This window comes from Sceloporus undulatus, chromosome 6, assembly GCF_019175285.1.
Source record: "Sceloporus undulatus isolate JIND9_A2432 ecotype Alabama chromosome 6, SceUnd_v1.1, whole genome shotgun sequence".
Classification (NCBI taxonomy): Eukaryota; Metazoa; Chordata; class Lepidosauria; order Squamata; family Phrynosomatidae; genus Sceloporus; species Sceloporus undulatus.
In genome coordinates, this window is record NC_056527.1 from 8,540,602 (window position 1) to 8,565,993 (window position 25,392).

General features: G+C 40.7%; 1 protein-coding gene across 1 annotated transcript in view; it reads left to right on the forward strand.

Annotated features, from left to right (window-relative positions):
• LOC121932863 (sodium channel protein type 5 subunit alpha-like) overlaps positions 1-25,392 on the forward strand; it is a 345,269-nt gene that overhangs the window by 93,228 nt on the left and 226,649 nt on the right. Inside the window, exons 2-4 of the mRNA XM_042471901.1 lie at positions 1,559-1,881; positions 5,280-5,398; positions 18,736-18,825. Coding sequence (XP_042327835.1) covers positions 1,615-1,881; positions 5,280-5,398; positions 18,736-18,825 — 476 coding nt within the window. The 5' untranslated portion in view covers positions 1,559-1,614. The remainder of the gene's footprint in view (positions 1-1,558; positions 1,882-5,279; positions 5,399-18,735; positions 18,826-25,392) is intronic.

The following is a 25,392-nucleotide window of genomic DNA, read 5'->3' on the forward strand; positions in this document are numbered from 1 at the left end:
GTATGCTCAAGTCCGCGTAAAGCGCACCCACCTGTAATGCGGGCGCACTGTAGATTATTGCTAAATGCTTTCAAAATAGGTTTAATGATAGATTGTTTTAGCTGTTTTGTTTTAACATATAATGTAAGCCCTTTTGGGTCCTATTATAAGATAAAAATGAGATATGCAGTGGACCCTTGGTATTTGCTGGAATTTGGTTCCCTCATGGATACCAAAATCTGTAAATGCTTGAGTCCGATTATATAAAATGGGGGATGATGATGATGACGATGACAGTGGGCCTTTGGTATCCACTGGAATACCAAAATCCGTGGATGCTCAAGTCCCATTAAATACAATGGCATAGTAAAATGTCATCCCTATAAAATGGCAAAATCAGGCTTTGCTTTTTAGAATTCATATATTTTTAAAATACTTTCAAGCTGGCAATGCTTGAATCTGTGGATGAAAAATTCTGTGGATGTGGAAGGCTGACTGTACATCACTTTTTTCCTTCTTCCTGCTTTATTTTCACAACAATCCTATGAGGTAGATCAGGTTGGGACGAAGAGGATGAATGATTGATTGACTGGCCAGCTGGTCCAAAATCACTCAGTTAATTTTATGGCTCATTGGAAACTTGACCCTCGATCTCCCAAGTCCCAGTCCCACACTCTAACCACTATCAAATGCTGGCTTACTAGATGGGATGTGCAATTCTAAATGGATTTCTACTACTTAATTGACTCATGCAACCAACTTCATCACCGTCTCCACCCATCAATGTTATTCCAATTTAATTCACAGCCATTTGCCATGTGACTTCTTAAACCCTTTGTAGATTTTTACTGTTAAGCATTGTTAAATACATACCTAAATGATAGCTTATAGAACCAAAGAATATTAACTTGGAAGGGGCCACAAATACCATGTAGTCAAGGGGCCATGCAGGAATACACAACTAAAGCATCCCTGGAAGATGCCCCTTCAACTTTTGTTTAAATACCTCCCCAGGAGGAGAGTCCACCACTCTCTGAGGCAGTCTAACAACTCTCACAGTTAAAAAAAAGTTCTTCCTAAGGTTTAGGTGGGTCACTTTTCTTGTAATTTGTATCCATTGGTTCCCATTCCTAGTCTCTGGAAGAGCAAAAGACAGAATTGTTCCATTTTCTGCATGGCATCTTGACACTTTCATATTTACAGAGTTGTTGAATCCACTCCCTGCAAAGTTTTAATCTGAACTTTAAATCTGTCCAAGGTGCTAAATCAGTGATTCCCAAACTTTGGTCCTCCAGGTGTTTTGGACTTCACCTTCCAGAAACCCCAGCTGGCTTGGACAATGGAATTCTGGGACCTGAAGTCCAAAACATTTGGAGGACCATAGTTTGGGAACCAATGTGCTTATTTCTTTTTGAGGGATAGAGTTTGAGAACCTGGAAAGCTGCTTTAAAGTTTGGACTAAAGCCGAGCATGGATGCGCCAACTCCTCTAATGACATAGAAACCATCAGCTGCTATTGACTTTGTTGTACCTTGGTTGATCTTCCTGTTTACTTAACCAGGTTTTCTTTCTCTTCCAGTTATTTTTTTACTATTAGGAGTAAAGGCCAGTACAAAGAAGAATCAGGATGAAAAGATGGCCAACTTCCTGTTACCACTGGGTTCCAACAGCTTCCACCGATTCACACCCGAATCCTTGGCTGCGATCGAGAAGCGAATCGCGGAGAAGATTGCCAGGAATGCCAAGCAAGAGTATAGGGAACAGTTGGGTGAAGAAGAAAAACTGCGGCCCCAGTTTGACTTACAGGCCTGCAAGAAGTTACCTGATCTCTACGGGTCTCCTCCATCGGAGCTCATTGGGGAACCTTTGGAGGACATTGATCCTTTCTACAGTGATCACAAGGTCAAATCCATCAGCTCTGCACGTGTTCTTAAAGAAGGGAGGATGGTGGTCCTCCATCCCTTCCTCACTGTTTTTAAAGTTCAAATAATCCTTGGTTTAAAGATCTGAGAACTAGCATGGGGTCAGACTCCTGGTGCTCAGTGTTTTGAAACTGGATGACTTGGGTCGAGGTGGGGGAGATGGTTGTGCTTTTAAAATGATGATGTTCATACCTTCCAACTGACCCACTTTGGCAAGGACTGTCCCATTAACCCTCTGTTGTCCCATCCTTTCAGATGCTTTTGACCGGTTCTTCTCTCTTCACCATTTCTGCCTTTGTCCTTGACTTACTTCAGTCACTGCAAATTGAGTTTAAAATGCTAAAGTAATTTTTACTCAATTAACTCCCTTAGTCAGAGGGAGAGGAGAGAAAGAAGCATAATCTTATTCATCCCATTAGACTCAGGCAAAAGCAAACTACTGCAGCCTCTCCTAGTTGGTGTGTTCTTCTTCTTTAATAACTTTTACTATCTTGGACCAGGTATGCAGCCTCAGAGAGTTCTGGTGCCTCACCAAACTACAAATTTCAGGATTCTGTAGGACAGAGTTATAGCAGTTAAAGTGGTATCAGACTGTTTTAAGTCTCCAGTGTGGATACACCCTCAGTTAAATATCTAAAAACAAATTGTGGATGGGGGAGGGGGGGTGCTGTGTTTTAGAAGTGGCAGGTTGTAGAAGATGTTTAAACCTTCTTCACCCTCTATTTTCCACCTTAACCAGCTGTTTCAGGTAGCAGTTTTCCAGAGATGGGAAAAAAGGAGCTGGGGGAAAATAGTTGAGGGCTGATGGAGGGGAAAGAATGGAACTCTGCTCTAAGTGAGAACTTGGAAAAGTTTCTTTTCAGACTAGAGAAGTGACCTTGCTTGCACACACTTGTCTCTTTTTGGACAAAGTGCAAGGTGCTATTTTATAGCCCTTTGTGTATCATCTGAAACCTCCACCCCACATAGCTATCTAGCCCTGGGAGGGTCTGTTATTGCTGCTTCTTAGCAGTCAGGAGGCAATTTAACCAATGTAGCTTCCAGGGTAAGGGATTCCAGGGTGCACTCTGTTGATAGTGAGTGCACTTCCATTTCTTTCCTCTGACAAGCCATCCGGGCTACATCCACATTGCAGAAGTAATCCGGTTTGACGTCACTTTTACTGCCCTGGGTCAGTGTTATGGAATTCTGGGAATTGTTGTGGCCCCACAAACTGGATTGTTTCTGCATCCATCGTTAGCATCTGAATTGCCTTTTTGCTTGTCCCTGTCCAAAAAAGTGACATACTTAGGGGCAGACATGGAACTGTATGGGATCTCAGCACTAGTTTGGGGTTTTTAGTAGAAAATGACAACATTTCTAGGCTCAGCTCCAGATCATGCCCTCATTGTCCTTCATGTTTAGAGGTTTGGTAAAAAACTAGGCTTCCACTCAGCATCTGGGTGGGATCCTGACTATGTAAGTGTAGGGCCTTGAAACCACTTCAACTGCCATGGCTCCATCCTTTGGAACACAGGGATTTGTAATTTTGTAATGTACTTGGAATTCTTCATCAGACAGCTGTGATTCAGAGGAGAAGAGTCTGCAGCAGAGACAATTCTAAGTACCTCATCAAAATACAAATCCCAGGATTCCATGTGATGAAGCCATGGCAGCTAAAGTGATATCAAATTGCTATAATTGTATAGTGTGTATACACTCTGGCTTGATGAATAGCTCACAAGGAGGACCCATTTAATCCATCACTCCCACAATATAGATGCTTCCTTGCATGTGACAATATGTTCTTGTTGCTTATGGAAAAAATGATGGTGCCTTTCCTTTGTTACAGTCCATAAGAACGTTTTTCTTTGTTAAGACATTATTATAAATTTATGTGCATATTTTTTTTCAAAATGATAATTGACAAAAGCTAGAGAGATTCCTAGAAGCAAATCAATCCTCATTGTTGATGAGCAATCATTTTTAAAAACCACGTTCCTATAAATAAAGCATTTGCTGCAGGATAAGCAAAAGTCTGTCCTTTCCTCAGCCTGGCACTGTACAGATGTTTTGGACTATAACTCGCATCATCCCCAAATGAGATGACCCACATTGTGCTGGCTGGGAATAATGCAGGTTTGTAATCCAAGACATCTGGAGGGTATTAGATTGGGGAAAGGGCTACAGTAGGCTATGTGGAATTATATCCAGGTGATTCATGTTTGAAGAGGAAAGACCCTGCTAGAGGGCAACTTCCGCTAAGTTCTACTGTGTGATCTTTGCACTTTGGCACTTTGGCATTAGCAAAGTTGCCTGGTTTTTCTTGCTGGCTGTGCTTCAGTGCCTTTCGTTTTCTTCCAAAGCTGAACAAAAAGCAGAGATTCAGTAGGTCAACCCACCCCCACCATGCCTTGTAGAAGTTATGATGGAGAAGCGCTTAACCTGCTCAGCTTCTGCTTGTCAGTCAACTTTTCAAGACAGAGAAGTTTTGGAAAACAGAGTTATTTTGAGGTGGGTGGGAGGAGGGTTCCTGGTCCAAATGCTAAAAGGTCCTTTGTTCCTTTAAAAGACACAGGGAAAGTAGGCTACTGCAAAACTCTTCTTCCTTTTCCCCTCCCCTCCACTTTTTTTTTTGCCTTTGCTCCTGCAGCAAGAATAGCAGTTCACAGTTGTGGATTTTGTAAAACTTAAAAAATTTGGTCAGTTTGTTCCTTTGGAAGGGAGAAACGAGCACAATGCACCATTGGAAGGGGGAAGAACGCACAGTCCATGGAACTTATGGAACAGGGATCCTTATGGCATTGTAGCCTCTGATCACAACCCAGTTGGGGTCTTATGTTTGCACACAGTTTACCAGCTTGTGTAAGGAGGGACCTGAGACCCCCTTCTGCAAGTGTTCCTTGTTTGGTGTGAAAGTCCACAGCACTTGCAGAATGATACACACTACACCCAGATCTACTTGCTTCCTTTTGGTTTGGTTTCCCACAGAATTACACCAGTGGTTTCTCCACCTTCCCCTGGAATTACACCAGAGAAGCACTGTGCTATACCATTGTACTATACCAGATCTGGGTTTCAACCTTGCCCTCTTCTTTTGTTCTTAAGGAGGTGCATTTTTATTTATGTCTGAAAATACTGACCCTAGCTATTATGCAGCATTCCTCTTCCCCCCAAAAAGAAAGGTAAAATCTGGGCTATTGAACGTATTCTTTTGTCTAGGTACCCTTTCCTACTCTTCTCTTTTTTTTGCAAAGTGTATGATGTCCAGTCCCCCAGATTTCTAAGGAGAACAGGTCAGAGGGCAATAAACTGGCCTGTGGTTTTTGAAAGATCTTACAATGTGAGTTTTTAACACAGACCTTGAATTTTTCTTTCACCTTCTCTTTTGTTTTCCAGACATTTATAGTACTGAACAAAGGGAAGACAATCTTTCGATTTAGTGCCACTCCTGCCTTGTATATACTTAGTCCTTTTCATCGAATCAGAAGAGCAGCAATTAAAATTTTGGTACATTCATATCCTTTCACTTGGATTTTCTCCATCGCCAGCCACATCCGCGTGATGCGAAATGACATGGGCGGTGGTGTGAGTGTGCTCTGTGGCAAAGCTCCTGTTCTTCAAACTGTGTTTGGGGTTGCCGTGTATTGAAATTCACAATTAAATTGTGTGTCTGCATGTAGGGGAGTGGTATTATTCCTAAGGGGGGAAATGAAGTAAAGTCATAAGCTGAATTCAGTAGTCTGTACAAATGATACCGATTGAATTACCTTGCATATTTGCTGACTATGACAAAGAGCTATATACATGAAAATAAAGTCCTGCCTCTGACCGGTGGAAATGTCAGTTATCATGATGAGTAGCTCTACTCATCTGTTGCTGGCAGCAGTGCAGTAGTAACTCTTGAAATGCAGGCTTCCATCATAGGTGTAATTCTCTGCAAATTTCGTTCTTGCAGAAAACAACAAATCATTTTTAAAACATTTTTCTTCTTGCTGTGAAAAGGTCTTGAAAAACTGCATTTTTCTCCCCCTCTAAGAAGAATGCTGTTTTCTGTACAAAGAAACCACATAATGAAAATTGTGCAGAAAAAGTCCTGAACTGCAAATATTCTTGTCAGTTCAGGAGTCTCCTTGCCAAGGTATAAACATTCAAAACATTCAAAAATCGCACTTTTTCAACCATCTGTCAAATATTTTTGAACATTTTTCCATCTCTGGGCCCCATCATGACAATCCCCATAGCCAGACCAAGAAGGAGAGTTTGAAAATGCAGGTGGATATGCTGACTTATATATTTGTTTAATCAAAACATTTCAAGCAGTGTTCCTTTGCTGCAGGAGCAGGTCTTTTGTATAGCTAATGGGTCTTCTTTGCACATTCAAGTTCAGCCACCCCCCACCCCTAAACATTTTGGATTCATGACAATACAGGGTTCCTGGGAAAATCCATTTCCCCTACTGCTACTGTGGGGATTTCAGCTAAAACCAGAGGGAACAGGGAAGCTCAGGAAGAGTGCAGCTAATACCATAGTCCCTGCTAAACAAAAACTCTAAGAGCTTCAGTCTTGCAAGCCATGGCTTCACCACATCACTGGCTGCATCAGGAAGAACAAAGTGTTTTGGAGCATTCATGTCAGTTTTTAAGATGCTACACAGTTATATCTTGTCATCCATTTTTCTTAGTTTTGAGAAGTCAGCAGTCATTGTCATAAATGGTCAAGCATAAGAGCTAGAAATGTGTTTCTTATTTTAACAACAGCAAATAGGCACTAGGATTCTTGAGGAGCTGCAATCTATCATTTGTAACATCTTTTTATGTTTCTGCAAATAGTGACATCCTCTTTGTGGGACTTCTATTTTGTAGTAGTAGTAGTAGTAGTAATAGTAGTAGTAGTAGTTATGTGCCTTCAAGACATTTCTGATTTATGGCAACCCTAACGCCATAAACCTAAAAACCTATCATGGAGTTTTCTTGGCAAGTTTCTTCAGAGGGGGTTTGCCATTTCCATCTTCTGAAGCTGAGAGAGTGTGACATGTCCAAGGTCACCCAGTGGGTTTGCACAGCTGAGCAGGGATTTAAACCCTGGTTTCCAGAGTCTTAGTCCAATACTCAACCACTATGCCATGCTGGCTCTCAGAACTTACTTTATTTCTCCTTCATTATTTCCCTAAACAGCAGTATGCAAAAGACAGGCTCAGATAATTCTTTTGTGGGATGGGAAAAACCTTTGGAATTATTGCTGTTATTAGAAAACATAGTCACAAATCTTTGGTGATCTACTGCAAATGCCCCTGGAAGCTTTTCCCAGCAGATTCCTATCTGTTTCCTTGCCAGCTCTGCTGTAGGATTTGAGCTGCATGATTGTATCGCCACAGTTTATTTTAGGGCTGACTAAGTTCTTCTTGACCTCTGGGTGATCCTGTCTGTCAGCTCCTTCCTTCCCTGTCTTCCCTGCATGAAGTTCACTTGAAGATCTGGCTAAAGGCTCTTCAGCTCCTGGGCAGGCAGTTTGTTGATGGAGGTGAAGCTTTTTCGAGTCACTTTATTTTACCTTCAGCAGCCCTCCTTCCAATGAGAGGAATGTCAAACTCTCCTTGGTCTGGAGGGTCCTCCAAGGAGTATCCTGGGGTAAAGATGAACAGAGAGAATATGTCTTCCTAAAAGGAGAGGCAAAAACTAGCATTTACTTTCCATACCTGATGTCCTTTAGATATCATAGAACCGTAGAGTTGGAAGAGACCACAAGGGTCATCCAGTCCAACCCCATTCTGCCATGCAGGAAATATAAATCAAAGCATCCCGATAGATGGCCATCCAGCCTCTGCTTAAAGACCTCTAAGGAAGGAGACTCCACTACCCAGGAGTTTGTTCCACTGTTGAACAGCCCTTACTGTCAGGAAGTTCCTCCTAATATTGAGGCGAAATGTCTTTTCCTGCAGCTTGCATCCATTGTTCTGGCTTATGTTGGATTACAAACCCCATGGTTCCCGTCTAGCAGGTGTGTGTAGTGGTTTGAGCATTGGACTAGAACTCTCGAAGCCAGGGCTCTAATCCCTGGTCAGCTGAGGAAACTCATTTGGTGAACTTGGACAAGTCACACTATCTCAGTTTTAGGGAAGGCAAAGGCACATTTCCTCTGAACAAATCATATTATCATTATCATCATCATCATCATCATCATCATCATCATCATCATCATCATCGTTTATTTATATAGCACCATCCTTGTACATGGTGCTTTACAAACATTTACAGAGTAGAATATTTGTAATTTACAAAGTAGTCAGCAAAAATAATCAAATATACTAAAGATATAAAAATATAAATATATTTCCAAGAGAACTCTGTGACAGGTTCACTTTAGGGTCATTGTAAGTCAGAAACAACAATCCAAGGTGCTACATATATTTATGCTATGCCTGCTTTGGGAACAGGGTTCAGTTCCTTTAAAGTTCAGATTAAATAGTGGAGCCATGAGCAGCCACTGTTCCAAGCCAATTTTTATATACAATTTTATATATATTTATATTAAGGATTAGAAACCTGCTGGCTTTGTCCCATGCCCTCTGCTTCATACAATACAGTATTTGGCTGTGACTTCTGGTGCCAATTTACCTTTCTCTGTGCAAAGAGATGCAGAGAAATTGAAACATTTTCTCTTACTGAACCAGGTGTCTGGAGAAGCTGAAACTGAGAACTCAGTCAAGAATTCAGTCCTGTTATTTTCATTGCTCCCCCCCCCCCCTCTTTTTCTTTAGCTGTTTGGGTTGGGAATGGTTACATAATATGCAACATCTGCTTAAGCAGACACAATGTGGTGCAAAGGCTGCAGAGACCAGCAGTGAAACTTGGAGGTTTCCCCTCCAACGGGGGATCCAGACTATAAAGGTGAAATGTTAAACTGGATGTGGGGGCGAAAGACTTCTTGTCAATTTTGCCTTTACAGTGGAGAGAGCAAGTTGTTGTTTGCCCAGAGGTGGGCAAATTTTGGACTTTGTTGGTGCAGAGGTTGACTCAGACTTCCATCCTTTCGTAGTTTGGTAAGATGAGTACCTAGCTTGTTGGGGGCAACTGGCTTACAGATTGTAAACTGCTCAGGGAGTGCTGAGTTTACTGATAAATGGTATAAAAATGCACAAGCTATTTCTATTGCTATTGTGAGCCTGCAAGTCATTTCTGACTTACAGTGATCCTCAGGAGAACCTATTGTGGGGTTTTCTTGGCATGAGTTGTTCAGAGAGTGTGTGATTTGCCCGAGATTACCCAATGGGTTTCCATGGCCAAGCAATGATTTTAACCCTGATTGCTAAAGTCCTAGTCCGGTGCTCAAACCATGACACCGCGCTGGCTCTAAGTTTTGGGCTACAGTTTCCAAAACCTTGCAGCTAGCATGGGCACTTGGCAGATATACCACCCCATGGATGTAGACACCACAGAACCATCCAACTTAATAGGACACAAGGTGAATCCAGGATACTTTTCCTGTGCTAGTCTCAGCACTGGAGATCAAAACTTGGGAGCTAACTACTGCAGCCTTAGCTAAAAGGAAACGTGGCTGTCTGGTTTATATATTTATTTTGCTGTTTGCTCTGCACTGCTGAGCTGAGGGTCAGTTTTCTTGCTCCCAACTAGATTCACGGGCCACAAGACAAACACACCTCATGACATTTCCTGTGAGTCCTGGAGGCTCTTGCTTTTGGCTGGATGGATGCTGTCAATGCAATCATGCAAGACAAATGTCATTCTTTATCCCGATGTGGAGGCCTTCCCTTTGCGATCTCTCCTTCCTCCTGACTATATTCTGGAGTGTGTGCGTAGAGACTGTCTTTGTGCGTTTCAAAAGTGAAGATTGGTTTTAGCCAGGCTTTGAATGTAGCTGCTGTGTTCAGCTGGAAAACTCAAGTACTTAGAGGAACATATATTTGTCCAAGAGGAGCTTAGCTACCTAACTCCTCATACAACCCTAACGGTAATATATATGCATGTATCTGTATGCAAAAGCACAGGCCTGATGGCTCTAATTCAGCAAAGTGCTTGCATTATGGCTTGCTTTTAAACAGATTATTAAAATGCATGTCACTCATGACTCAGCAAAGCATGCGTTGCGCTTCTGTTGCCTTTGATGCTTTAGCAAAGGAGGGAGTGTATGAAGGATAAATGTGCATTTAATGAATCAGCCTTGTGTTTCCAGAAACGTAGAAATTGGGAGCCTGGAGCTGGCTTTTGTGTCATGTGCCCTATTTAAAATAACAACAGCAAGTCACAAACTAACCCAAATTATACAGCTTGTTTAAATTACAGATTGAACCACCAAGGCTTTGTTTAGCCCTGGTTTTTTTTAGTATTTACCACAAGCATGAAGAAAGTGTGGCACTTATTGTCAGACTAAAACACCCATTATCCCTTACCCAGAACTTGGAGAAGTTACTCTTTTGGACCACAGCTGCCAGAATTTTCCAGCTGGTATTGCCAATGGCCATGCTGGCTGGGGATTCTGGGAGTCTTAATCCAAAGAATTAATGTCTGCAAGCTTGTTATTCATGTTGAGCCGGGCCAATGGGAATTGCAGGGATAATCGCTGATTTAGCATATTTCTGGTGGTCGTGAGGATTTTGGAAGGCTTATTGGCAATTTTACTAAAGCGGAGTGTGTATATTTCTGTTTTCTACAAATACTGCACACATAGTGGATATAAACATAGTGGATATGGTTTCCAACAACTACATAAACTCATTCTATTAATTCCCTGGCTTTTGAAGTAGTCTGTTTCTCACATGCTTTTAAACCTTTTTGTTTTGGAAGGTTTTGAGGACAGATTGGTTAGCGGGAACAGGGCATGTGTAACATGCTGGGTTGTCTACTTGTTGTTTTCTTTTTAATGAATTATGTTTTTAACTGGGTTTATTTAATTGGTAGTTTATTTGCATGCTTAACTTTTGTTTTGCTGTGGATTTTTGGTGATGTTTGTTGCAAATGTACAAAGGTACATGAGTCCCAAACTGGGGAAAGGATGGAAAATAAACAAAAGAAAGAAAGAAAGAAAGAAAGAAAGAAAGAAAGAAAGGCATCCTGTACAGCAATTACAGTACTATACAATGGATTTAATGATATTGTATTTGCTGGAAATTCACCTTTATGGAAAAAAACACAACAGCACTTACCTCCAGCAAACCACAGAATTAAGTGGATGGGACTAGGTACAAAATATATGTGAAACATGTAATGGAAAGGTAATGCTATATAATGATGTTAAATATGTATACAAAGAACAATTTTATATGGTATAAATAATAAAGTAAGTAATGTGAAATGGCATATGCAACACTATAACATGGATAGTTTTAAGTACAAGTATACAAAGGGTTCAGAACAATGATAATGCACATCAATATTAACGAACTCAATGAAACAATGAAAAGAACAATTGTAATATGCAAACCGTCTCCAATATGTCTACTGTACAAAGTATGCTATATTTATTTTGCTCCTGGTCCCACCCACTTAGAGAGTCAGTGTGGCATTGTGATTTTAGTATTGGAGACCAGAGTTAGATTCCTCACTTGGCCATGGAAACTCACTGGGTGACCTGGGCAAGTCAGATGCTCTCAGCCTCAGGAGATGGCAATAACAAACCTCCTCTGAACAAATCTTGCCAAGAAAACCCCATGATAGGTTCACCTTAGGGTTGCCATAAATCAGAAACAACTTGAAGGCACACAACAATAACAGTAACTTACCCACTTGGTTCTGTTGATTCACATTAATGGCCACAAATAGCCAAAAGTGATCCCAAAACCTACCTTCCCAGCCTAGCAGCACCCTGATGTTTATGTTCATGAGGCTCTGGAGGTTGGGATTAGGGGAAATGATGTCCTCAACATGCTTTCTTTCATAGGGTGCCTTGGATCAAGCAAATCTGGCAGGATCTTGAGTGCATCTCTCCAGCTGCCTATTCTTAAGGTACCCCACAGACAGGAAAGTGCTGAGAACATTATTTCCCAAGTCCCCAGTTTTCAGTGGTTTGAAACACTTTAGTCATGGTACTACCAGACTGCAAATGTAGGTTTGGGAGCAGCAGTATCAGTTGCAACTACAATGACAAAGTGTTTCCAAAGGTCTTCTCTTCTGTGTTTGGGTGGGATTGCAGCCACTTTTTTTGTGTGGAGGGCCTACATTAAAATGAAATTTTGCAATGACAGTATTTTAAATAGTTGGCTGTGGATCAGGTTTAGCATTTGATTCCTCTGGAGGGAACATTCCAACCGGTTGTTCTTTGCACAGTGGATACTGGTGATCCCAATGTCAGTGGGGCAGTAAATGGACTCTGATTTTTGGCCTGAGTTCTAATTGAGGTATCTTGTTGGGAACAAGTTTCAACATCTTGGATGGTTCCTTGGATGTATGAACTAAAGCCTGGATGAGATTCATCACCCCAGTGACGCTAAAACCACCAGCTGCCCTCAGATGTTATGTCCAGTGGGATGGAGGCACTAAGATTTATGAGGTTTTGCCCCCTAAGCCAGTGTACACAGATTGGCTGCAGTTCATGGGTGATGACTGACATGCATTTCAAGGAGGAAGATGCAAAAGAGTTAGAGCTCCTTTGCCATTCCTAGCTATGTTGACAATGGATATAGTGGAATCATTACAAGTGTTGAGCAATGGGAAGTCCCAGTTTCAAATCTTGTTTCTATCAAGTTTGCAAGCCACCTGCTCTGGACTTCAGGGTGCCCTTCTTCCTCCTGTAACACGCCAATAATGGGACTGGGCAGCCTTTCGGGACTTTTGTAAAGATTTCCAAAGGTTTGTTCATGAAATTATCAGAGTAGTAATGTAATACAGTTTGAGTGTCCTTTCTCTGGAAATCCAAAAACTAAAATATATAAAGTTGGTCCACATGGATGGATGAGACAGTGTCACCTTTGCTTTCTGATGGTTCTTTATTCACAAATTTTGTTTCATCCTCCGAATTATTAAAAAATACAGTGTATAAAATTATCTTGTGTATAAAGTGTATATGAACCATAAATGAATTTTATGCTTAGACTTGGTACTTATCTCCAAGATTCCCAACACGATGTATTCCCAAATCATTCACACACACACACACACACACACACACATAAAACACAAGTATTTTGGATAAGGAAGCCTCAGCTTGCATATACAGGTGTAGTAGCATTGCTATGAGCAGAAGAGAGAATTTCAAGTTGTACTGTTTTTTCCCTGGTAGCTTCCATGTCAGCAAGGCAGCAAATCCATTCTGGATTTTAATTCATACTCTTAGAAAGCTATGCAAGATGCATGAACTATTTGAGGATAGTATCATTATACAGTAGTGGATATCCATTTTTAAAGTCCAAAATAAAACTTGTGGAGTCACCAGCCCGCAGACATGGAAACCACCACCATGCAAGCTGGTACAGTATATACCAAGGATGTAATTCTTACTAATTTCATCCTAAAAAAAAATAATAAAATAAATCAAAAATCAACCAATGAGTAATTTTAGCAATTTCCTTCCTATTAGAGAAAGTCTTTGAAAACTGTGCCATTTGCGAAGACAATTTGTGGTTTGAGACTTACTCTGTGCAAAATTTGCACATGTATTGTGTACAGAAAACAGCAGTTAGTGCACAGGTAACAACACAGTCTGCAAAAAACAACAACACCTAATTCTGCACAGAAATATTATTTTCTGCACAGAAAAGTGTGTTTCCCATGCACAAAATATTGTCTGTGGAGAAAAAGTGTGAATTTTGCACAGAACAAGTCCCAAAATGTGAAACTTCTCATCAGTCCAGGGTTCCCTTCATCCGGGTTTCCTGAATGTTTTCAGGCAATCTTGGCTGACTGAAAACAGTCCTTTTCACACCAAAACATGTGCAGTTTTCAAGGAACTTTGTGCAGTTCTCAAGCTGTACAGCATCTGGGCAAACTGCCCACTTTCATGGGAAAGCTCTCCAGTTTTCTCTCACTGTCCACTGTAGTAGTAAATAATAGTTACCAGCACATAAAGATCCTAAAGTAAGCCTATCACAACTGATGTTGCTGATGCTAATGTGATGTACCTTCATGTTGACTTGCAAACCTCTAGGGTTTTCTGAGGTTTGAACCTGGGTCACCTGGACTCCTAATCCAGTAATCAAACCATTACACCACACTTGCTCTTTAGAGTCCTAATCAGAATACATGTCTTCAGAAAACGTATCCAGAAGTAGCCATCTTTGCCATGTAGCAAAGTACAATAACATCCAAAATTCACAAAACAGTGATGCCTTTATTGGCCAACCAAAGTGCACCAAATACATGTTGCAAGCTTTCAAAAGAACTCCGAAAGCATGTATTTTGTGCATTTTGGTTGGTCAATGAAGGCATCACTGTTTTTTGTAGATTTTCATTTTCTTAAGAGTGAGCCATCTTTCAGTTTGACCAAGTGATCCTCCCACTGATATACTCCATTAAGTCAAGGGAAAGACTCATTCATTCTTTCATGGCTCAGTAACCCTTTCTGTCCCACAGGCATCATGACTAGTTCAGTCTTTCAAAATGGACCCAAAAGGCTCAAACTGCCCATCCCATCCATTGTGCGAACCGCAATTGCAATTTTTCCTTTAAACATCTCATTATCTCAAGCCCTTCTTGCCAGAGGAGACCATCAGAGGCCAAACTGCCACAAAGAAAGGAGAAGCATGCGACTCTCCAAATTGCTGCTCCGAGCAGCTCTTGCCAGCAAAGCTAGTGGAGAGGAATGCTGGGAAATGCAGTCCCATATGATCTGGAAGACTGCATAGTTCCCATCTCTGCTCTAACAGATTTGAAGGTATTCCTGGTGTTTGAAGTAGCTTTATTCACACTACATGTTTATAATGTTATGATTCCATGTTAATTGTCATGGCAACATCCTATGGAATCCTGTGATTTGTAATTTAGTGAGGTTGTACAGCTCCCTGGCTGAGGATTGTAAATATTTCTCCCTAACTCCAAATCCCATGATTCCATAGGAGTGGACTATGGAAGTTAATGGAATCATAGCGCTATAATTGCATAGTCTGGATGAATCCATTATGCTTTGGCTCATGTATGGCAAAGGTGTTCATGTGGGGGACATCGCTGAAACCCAGAGTTTTGCTAGCGGCTTGAGGAAACTCAAAAGAAGTTGAATCTACACTGTAATTGCTTAGCACCATTATAGAGATTTATATTCATCAAATAACAGCAGAACATGAGGCTCAGTACTTGTATGCTCTGTATCCATTCATTGGGAGGAAAAAGTCTCAGTAGTGGAAAATGTTTTTGAATAAGTCTTCAGATTTGTCCTCTGGAGTCCAATTATTAGTTTCTTAAGTTTTCACATGGGAATAACTAGGCTAGTTTGCAACCGCACTGACTTTTGATGGTGCATATGGGGCAGGCAATAAAACGATTCTGCTTCTCTCCCCCACCCCACCCCACAATAGAAACAGCAATCCATCACATTTGAGCCATTTTGATGACTAGGCAGAAAGGGATGCTTCTCAGATGTAGCTTGGATTACTCTCCTGTGGGCAAACATCAATGTTCAAAGGGACATTTAAAGGGGAAAAAATCCAAAATATTGCTCCCTTGCTGTTGTGTTCCTTCAAGTCATTTCCAACTTATGGCAACCCTATCCGGGGGTTTCTTGGCAAGATTTGTTCAGAGGTGGTTTGCCATTGCCTTCCCCTGAGGCTGAGAGTGTGTGACATTGTGAAGGCCACCCAGTGCCAAGTGAGGAATTGAACCCTGGTCTCCAGAGTCATAGTCCAACACTCAAACCACTATGCCACACTGGCTGATCATAATTAAGCAGAGCACAGTCTGTCCAGAGTTTTCAAATTTTACTTTTTTGGACTCTGAGTAGCCAGTGGTTGAGCTGGGTGGAAGATTCTGGATAAAGTGCAATATGAAATTTTCCAAGTTCTGGTGTAAATCAGTACAGTGCGCCTGTGTCATACATGGGTGCCTTTTATATGGCTTTGACCTTATGCTGAAAGCCTGCACTATGGAAATAGAATGGCGCCTGTGGCATGCGCACCACACCGCACCGCATGCATGAGCCTCATTATTTTAAGTGGGGCTCGAGCATATGCGCTATTTGCTTTTCACAGAGGGGGCGGTCTGGATGGATGGATAGATAGATAGATGCATGCATGCACAGACAAATGAACAGATAACACACATGCATCTTCAACATTTCCTGTCTTGCTTCTCTTTTACACTGTTGTCCTCTCCCTGTTCCACCAAATTTAGATTGTAAACTCTGGGGCAGGATGCTGTCATTTTTACTTACATTAAGCCCTATATACACTGATGGCACTGTTGTTTAATGCTCCAATTTTATGCAAGAAAATCTTGTGCTCTCTAAACAAACCTTCACGGGCTTTGATTTCTTGCTTGGTGCAGTCTGTCTTTCCACCCATTCTCTTTAACCAACTTCTTTCTCTCTCTCTCCCCCCCCCCCTTTTAAATTTTTTGCTGAATTTGCGCCATTGCACCTGTGCTCTCATTCAGTGTGGATCCTTTTCAAAATGTCTTTTAAAAGGAGCTAAAGTTGGCTACTTTACAATGTTCTTTCCTTGGGCTCCCTCTCTTCCTCTGTTTTATGTGAACTTCCTTTAAGATGTTGCATCTAATTTAGCTGGGTGTACACACATGGATGCAATTTTCTTCAGGCACTGTTATTTTAAGAAAGAAGAACTACTGAACTTTGTTTGTTGGGATTTTCCTGGCAAGATTTGTTTCAGAGGGGCTTTGCTTTTGCCTTCCTCTGAGGCTGAGAGTATGACTTCCCCAGTGGGTTTCCATGGCCTAGCCAGGATTTGAACCCTGGTCCCCAGTCCAACACTCAGACCATTACAGCATATGGTGGCTGTGACTGAGCTTAGAATGTTTCTTTTAAAGCTAAGTGGATATATACACACACACACACACACACACACACACACACACACACACACACACACCTCCATGCCACCATTCTCTGAAGACGCCAGCCACAGATGCAGGCGAAACGTCAGGAATAAATTCTTCCAGAACATAGCCCAAAAACCCCCACAAAAAACTAAGTGGTTTTAGTTATACTTTCTAGGCCTCCCAAAGTTGTCAGTCACTGCTGTAGATTTCTTAAAGTTAACTATTCGTCCCTGTTTCTCAAATGTAACCAAAGTACATTAGCTTTTTTTAAAGGCTACTTTTTAATCCCTTAAAATCTGATAGAAAACATACAGTTCTTTCTGTCTCAGTGTTGCTTCAGCACTCAAAACACAGTAGAAGGCACAGTTCAAGACAGCATCAAGAAATACCAGGTGATATTTCTCCTTCACCCTTTAAGGTCGCTGCACCCCACTACCTATAAAAGTAACTAAAAGGGTACCATTACACTAGAGGGGTGGCAGTTATTCTTCAAGAAGTTACCACCACAATGTAATGTACATACAGTGAGCCCTTGGTATCTGCTGGGTTTTGGTTTCAAGACCCCCCATGGATAACAGCATTTGTAGATGGTGAAGTCTCATTATTATAATAGTGATATAAAATAGCAAAATCAAGGTTTATATCTTGGAAATTTTTGCTGTTGGATATTTTCGGGCTATGGATAGTTGAATCCATTGATGCAGAAGCTGTGGATATGGAGGGACAACTGCTTTTCATGAAACTGAACAGTTTTACCTGTTGGTTATTCAGTCCATTCCTGTGAGTTACTGTTCATCAAGCCTGAACTCTGCCTGGAAGCCAAGATGAGTAAACTATGAAGAGTATTGCATTGCTTTTAAAGCACCTTATCCCCCAAAGTATAAAGGCGCATTTAATTTTAAAACCGGGTATTATTGCACTCGCCAGCGGCCAGGTGAATGCAACCCATATGCAGCCCAGATCCCAGCCATGCTTATCCAGCTAGCTTTTCAAAAATTAGATTTTGCCTGTTGGGGATAAGGCACTTCAAAAGCAATGTGATAATCTCCTGAATCTTATATTTTGGCCATATAATGAAAAGACATGACTCACTAGAAAAGAAAATAATACTTGGTAAGGCATTAATAACACTTGGAGAAGAGTGCTGAAGAGAAGCTTCCTTCCCATCATTTCTGACTTACGGTGACCCTATTGTGAATGTATCACAGGGTTTTCTTGGCAAGATCTGTTCAGAGGGTGTTTGCCTTTGCCTCAGGCTGGAAGAGTGTGACTTGCCCAAGGTCCCCAGTGGGTTTCCATAGCTGAGTGGGGATTTGAACCCTGGTCTCCACAGTCATCATTCAACACTCATACCACTGCACCATGCTGGCTCCCTTTATGAAATACATACATTTGAACATGTTCAGTTGAAAAATCTGGTACAGAAGTGAACCTGTGGATCTGGAGGAATTCAGATTTTATTTTAAAGAGCAATTTTAAAAAATCTTTCAGGAGTTTTGCCTTTGCCTTCCTCTGAGGCTGAGACAGTGTAACAAGCTCACCCAGTGTATTTCCATGGCTGAGCAAGTATTCAAACCCTGGTCTCCAGAGTAGTAGTCCAGTGCTCAAACCACTACACTATGCTGGCTTTCTGTACTATGTGGTCATTTATTATTCTGTCCTGGATGCAGAATTCTGGCTTAATGACTTTACTACAGACTTCTTTTCCATTTTGCTAACCTTAGGATTTCCCCAGTTTCTAGAAATGTAGAAGTGATGCATGAGCTCTCTTGCTTTTCACATAGTGATGGTTAACTGAGAATTCAAAACAAGAAAAGGCTGCATGACGTTGTTACAGTACAAAGAAGTATATTTTTACGGGATGATTTCTTTATGAAAAGGATTCTTTTGAAGTTCTTTCCTTAACTCATAATTTCAACATTATTCAGTATGTTTATTATGTGCACTATTTTAACCAACTGTGTGTTCATGGCATGGTCAGAACTTCCTCCTTGGAATAAGTACATCGAGTAAGTATCTTTGCTACTCTTTCTCTCTGTATTTCTTTGAGTTTTTGTGTGATATTAGAGTCTGCCTAATTGGGACTTATTTAATGAGGATAAAGACACTTATTGACATGCATGCTGTCTCCCCGATAAGCATTCATCACAGTGTTGTGTGTGTACTTTAATCATAAATGTATGGATAACATGAAAATCAGAAGATTAAGAGGAGTGTTAAGAGTAGGGCATATACCAAAATGGTAGGCATGGTTTTAGGTTTGTATTCATGCATCTGAAGAACATGGGTGGAACATTATTGCTGTGAAATATGTTGACTTTTGGGATGTGGATATTCTAAAGTACAGAAGTAGCTAATGTGGGTCTCCATTGTGTCTCTCACTCCACGTTTGTAACATATTAAACTGCAAAGGTGTGATAGTACAGTTCAGAGTTTCTCTTGTGGAACCAGGGATCTTGCTTGCATGTAGAAAAGTAGTATAAAAGAGGAAAGAGATCTTGCCTAGCCTCATCTCCATCTTCTACCCTTCTCTCTGTATGCGAGTGCTTTATTTGTTTGTTTGTTTGTTTGTTGCTTTCTCACATCAACAGTAACTGATCACAATAAAGATCTCAGGGACCTTATCATATTACACAGGCCTTTAAAAGTTTAGGGCAAGGCTCATGATTTGCATCCTTCTAGACCTTATTACATTCCATTGCATTCCCACAACTATGTAAATGTGCTTTATGCTTGAGTATTTCTTATTACACTGTAGTGCATCTGAAGAAGTGGACTTATATCCATGGAAGCTCATACAAAACTAAAAGCTAGTTAAAGGTGTTGCCACATTTCTTTTTCATTTCCCCCTCCCTCCCTCTGTCCCCCGTCCTCCCTCCCTTTTCCCACCTTTCTCTTGAGATAAGATGCATGGCAGCTTCTCAACAACTTGACAACCATTCAGATCATGACAAGCTTGAGGACTACGTCTGTAGCAATACTTTACTGTTTATACTAAGGTTAATTCTGCTACCAACATGTCTCCTTCCTGTTTTTTCAGACAGTTTTTCTTCCATTCTACTGAAGGGGTTACATTTTAGACTTTTTGGAAAATCAATGTTATATCTTTCCTACCCCTTTTGGGCAGATTGACATCTGGTTTGTTTCCTTCTTGCAATTTATTTTTCATGCTCTCATTCTTGCTGAGTTACCTTTGTTTTGTGGTTTTATATTTCCTTGCTCTACAGTGTTTCCTCCCCTCTTTGTGTATCTGTCTTCATTGGCCACTCATTGAGACTCTGAGCTGATTCTGTTTCATTTCTCCTTCCGCAATGCAGACCACAGTCTCTGTGGTGATCCACAATGGGCAAATGTGTGTTGGCATTTAGTCTTGACACACGTTAATGGCCCACTGTACATAAACTGTACATAAACTTTTCATTTGTTTCCTTGTATTTAATGGTTGTCTCAATGGGATTTAGCAGGGATTATTATATGGCTAGAGCAGCTGTGTGTGTGTGTGTGTGTGTGTGTGTGTGTGTGTGTGACCCTCAGCATCAGTTTCTCCTTTCAACATGGGGCCATTCTTGTTGAAAAAGCATTTTCCTTTCCCAGGAATATATTTTGTGCATCATGGTGGTTGCATGCTCTGATAGTAATCCAGAGGTGTGGACTGCTATCATCCAGACAGCCCTTGGGTTTCATTTTTTGTCTTCTCTGATCTTGTGTTTGCTTCCAAATACTGACTTGGGTGCCATGTCTGCCCTTGGCTAATGTTTTGCCAGGTTGTTGTTTCTCACCTGTGTGAACCCAAGCCCATAGACAGTAAGTTAATAACTCTGATTCTGCCTGGCTCATATTCTGCATTGTCTGCTGTGCTGCCTGAGAATGATGCCATTTGCAATGAACACTCCATTTGATGCCAAGAATGGTCAGATCAATTGATTTCTGATCCATGCATGTCTTCAGTCATTCCTTCCCAATTTCTGTGATTTTTTTTAAATGGGATTTTGTATGCATTTTTCATATAGTCGCTTGAATCTTGTTAATGATGTAACTCAAAGGTAGGCTTGCATATTTAAATTTTTTTATTGTTGAAGTTGGAGGAATTCAATGCCTGCCTGACGCAACAATGAAAACTCCTTTCCTCCTTTGGTGCCCACACTCCCACAGCCATTCAGTGGCCAGTGGAGAGTAGGAAGCATTGGAAAAACCCATCATTATCATCATCGTCATCATCTATACCCTGCCTTTTGCCAAATGCAGTTTCCACATTAAAGCAAATACAGTCACCCCTCCTAACTGATGGGGATCCGTTCCGGATCCCCCCACCCCATGAATTAGGACACTCACAGATAATCAAGCCCCATTGAAATGAATGGGGTGCACTCCTGTGCCCGAGCATAGGGCGCGCACCATGGAAGCGCGCCCCATTCACCTCACTGGTGGGTCGTCCCTCTGCGGATCGTCAAGTCCACCAATTTCAAGTCCTTGGACTTGGGCAACTGTACAATATATCTGTTCAGAGACATAGCCATGTTAGTCTAGAATATCAGTATGCAAAGGTAGCACCTTTGATACTAATATAGCTATGTTCCTATAGCCAGATCTAGAATGAAAAGGGTATCCTGAAGAGATCTCTTGGGGATCCTCTAATGCAGGGGTGGGGAACCTTTGGCCCTCCAGGTTCTGAAAAACTGCTTCACCACCAGTCAAGTTGAAGGAAGTTTAGGCAAGGCTCATGCGGGCTTGGTTGTAACTCCTCCCCATATGGTGAAGCTACATGTAGCATCACCTAGGAGAAAAGCCAAAAAATCAGTCAATAAAATTTCACTTTTTCAAAACAAAACAAAAAACACATTTTTGGCAAAAGCAAAGTTTTGCAAAAAGGCCTCAAAATATGAAAAAAATAAATAAACCTTGCCCAGAAGGCACAAGGTTTTGCATTTGTTTCATTCTCAAGTGCAAAAACAAATTAAGTGAAGATATAAACCATTACTTCTAACATTAGGAGACAGATAACAAACTTGTGTTCTTCTGATATTTTGAAGCACAGTTCCCATAATCTCCAATCAGTATTGCTGTTGGCCAGGGAGTATGGGATTTGTATTCCAAATGGTCTGGAGCATGCTAAGCTACCTGCCTTTGTGTTATGGATTTTGTATTGTTCGGTCCAAATCCAAACATTTTATAGAGAGTAATAAGTGTACATTTGATAATTCATTGGAAAGAGAGGGGGAGTCATCTTGATGAGGCTACATATTGCTTTGGGTCAAGAACGTTTTTGTGTGTTTTTACTGATGTATGCAAGAGTTCTTGCACATTGAAAGAACACCATGAAAACACATTTTTCATATCACAATGCACAGTCGCATCACGGTTGCCTTTTAAAGTGTTCCATCAATGTTCAACATGCATCAGTAATGGAAAGATGGATGAGCTTTGGGAAACTGTGCATGTTCTAATTCTAGAATAACTATAAAATTTTCTCCTAGCTGCACCAGAATTTGAAAAGAGTGGACTAAGGGCCAGAGAGTGGATGGGAAAATACCTTCACTCCTACATTTCATCCCAATTTTACCAATTTCTTTGGGGTGAGAGTTTTTCTACTCATTGAGCTAGGGATGTAGGAACTTGTCTGATTTGCTTTCCATAAACTCTGCATTTTTGCAAGCACAAATTTATTTGACTCCATCCCAAGTCTCCATCAAGTTTGCCTTTGAAGAAATCTGCATGAAAATTTGCACAGATTTTTGTATGCATTTCTTTTCATTTATGCACTGTTTTTTTGCTTCCCTAAAATATTCCTTTTGAGTCACTCTTTTTCCAGATGTATGCATTTTTATCGATTGTCTCTAATTTCTATATTTTATACACTTTTTTTCAATCGGAGAACCCTGTTGCCAAATTCAGAGAAATGCAAAACCAAAATAGAATTTTGTCCATGTTTGTATATTAATTCAGGAAATCCAACCTAGAGCTAGGAAAAAATATCATAAAATACTTGAATCCAAGATTTTTTAAAAAGTGAGTTGCCTGAATGTCAGGGAATGCGGATGAGAAGAACCTTTGTTGTATCAGAATCATCATAATTCAGGACATATGCGGCACAAAAGATGAATGTGGGTTATTGTTACACAGAAAACAACATTTCTGCAAAGAAAATGCCATTTTCTGTATAAAAATTCACATGTGATATTTCACAGAAGCAATAATAAACCATGAATAGTTCTTGTAGCATGGAGAAAAATGGGTATATTATTTCTTCTTGTCCATGATAACAAATACTTTAAAAGATTTATATCTGTAGTCCAAATTAGTTTGGCTCATATTAAAATGTGAACCAAACAATTTTCTCCTATCTCTGTCTTGACCAGTGTTGCTCATTGTGATCAATTTGTTTTTCTCTCATAGAAGCTAGGAAAAGTCCCTATATTGGGAGAAAGGTGGGATATAAGATGATGATGATGATCATGATGATGATCATGATCATGATCATGGTCATGATGATAGGAAAAGCAATTAAGAACTGCCCTGATTCTGAACACATGGTTCAGGCTGTGGCAAAGACTACTACGCCACACAAGTTAGCCATACATAGCTCCACAGGTTAGACATGTGTAACTGATAGTTCAGAGGACCACATGCATTTCTGTAAGTCCTTCAGGACAACTCCATGGAGTTATTTGTACCCTGGACTTCTGCCAACTTTCTTCTCCAGCCAATTTCCTGGTAATTTCATGTGGGTTGCTTCCTCCCAATCTTGCTACAGGTTGAGTCTCCCTTATCCGAAATGCTAGGGACCAGAAATGTTTGGGATTTTGGAGTTTTTTTTGATTTCGTATTATTTGCATGTACATAAGGAGATCTCTTGGAAATGGACCCAAGTCTAAACATGAAATTCCTTTGTTTCATATACACCTTATACGCAACATTAAAAAAATAATAATTTTGTGTCTGAAACAAAGTTTGTCTACATAGAACCATCATAAAGCAAAGATGTCACTATCTCTGCCGCCTATGTGGTCAATTTTGGATTCTGGAATATTTTGGATTTTAGGAGCTTGGGTAAAGGAGACTCAAAACTGTAGTAGAAAAGGCAGAGCAATGGGAATGTTCATAGAGGATCTTCTCTTCACCCACCCTTTTGGATTACCACTTCTACCATCTCTTCCCGTTCACCATGCCAGGCAAGGGAGAGTTGTAGGCTAAAACACCCACAGGGTTGAAAATTCCCTATCTCTGCCCTAGGAGATAATCGGTGGTGGATTCGATTCCCGATGTGGGCAGGACCAAAGCTTCTGGTGGGTGGAGCCAGAGGAAAAGTAGGCGAAGCTAATCCTTTTTTCCTTCCTTCCACTTCCATCCCATCCAGAGGGCTTCCATGGGAGGGACACACAACTGATGGCATGCAAAAAGATTTTCAAATCAGGAAAAGGGCTCACCCCTACATTAGCAAGCAAGGCAAACATGATGGAACTTGGGAGGAGTGACTTTTAATATATTTATGCTTCTGAAACTTCTCCGAACACATCGTTAGAATATATTTGAAATTTTCATTGACCTCTTCTATTAAAAAGAAACATCCTTTTAAAAAAAGTGTTCATGCTCTCTCTCTTTTCAAAATTAAGTACAGCAAAGCTTGCACTTCTGCAAGCTCTTCCTCATGGAAATGGATCCCAGATGCAAAAGCTTAATCTAAGTGCAGTGCATTAAACAATTAACGTGGCTCATTGAGCCAACCAGAACACACTTTTTATTTTTGACTGACAGATGATAAACACAGCCATCTGCTCCTGGTGGCTGGCGCCAGAGGGAAAGATGACAAAATGCCCTTCTTTGAGTCAGGATCCTGTAGAACATACAGGCCGCAACTTCCAGGAGAGGTGAAAATGTGACTGGAAGGATGGCATACTTCTCAGTCCCCTCCTCTCCACCACTCCAAAATGTTAACCCGATTACTGTAATAGCATAATTTTTCTGTTAGGATCCCTGACTTGGAGAAATCTTGAGAAAATTTATGAAGAATAGTTTGTGCAATTTGTTTTATGAGGCCTTTATTTTACCCAGTTTGAAGTTAAGGAAAGGACCTTTTGGTTCCTCCCCTGTAAATGTACGATGTTGGAGTTTTAAGATCACTCTCTTTTTCTCTTATTTTACTTTTTCTCTGGGACATCAAGCTGTGTCCTCAGGGAATAGGATGCAGTGGTCCTTTTGACAGTTCTTCCAGTTGTCTGATTCTATGAATTGAAGATACATCCAGTGAATGTCAGTCCTGCCTTGTTGTGGTTTTGCATTTTAGGATTCCTTACAAAGTAACTCTGCCAGCCTCCAAGATGCTACTCCCTTTGTCCAAAAGGTCATCTAGAGTAGTCAAGAAAGTGGAACTGTAGAGGAAAAGTCTGGCAGGGTTCTTCTTGGATGATGATGATGAAGACATTTACAAATTCATGGTGGATCCCAGTCTTGAACTTCCAGGGCGGTACTTTTGAATTTTTGCTCCCAACCCAAGAAATTTCAGATTTCATCTCCCAAAAAAACCTGGAATAATAATAATAATAATAATAATAATAATAATAATAATAATAATAATAATA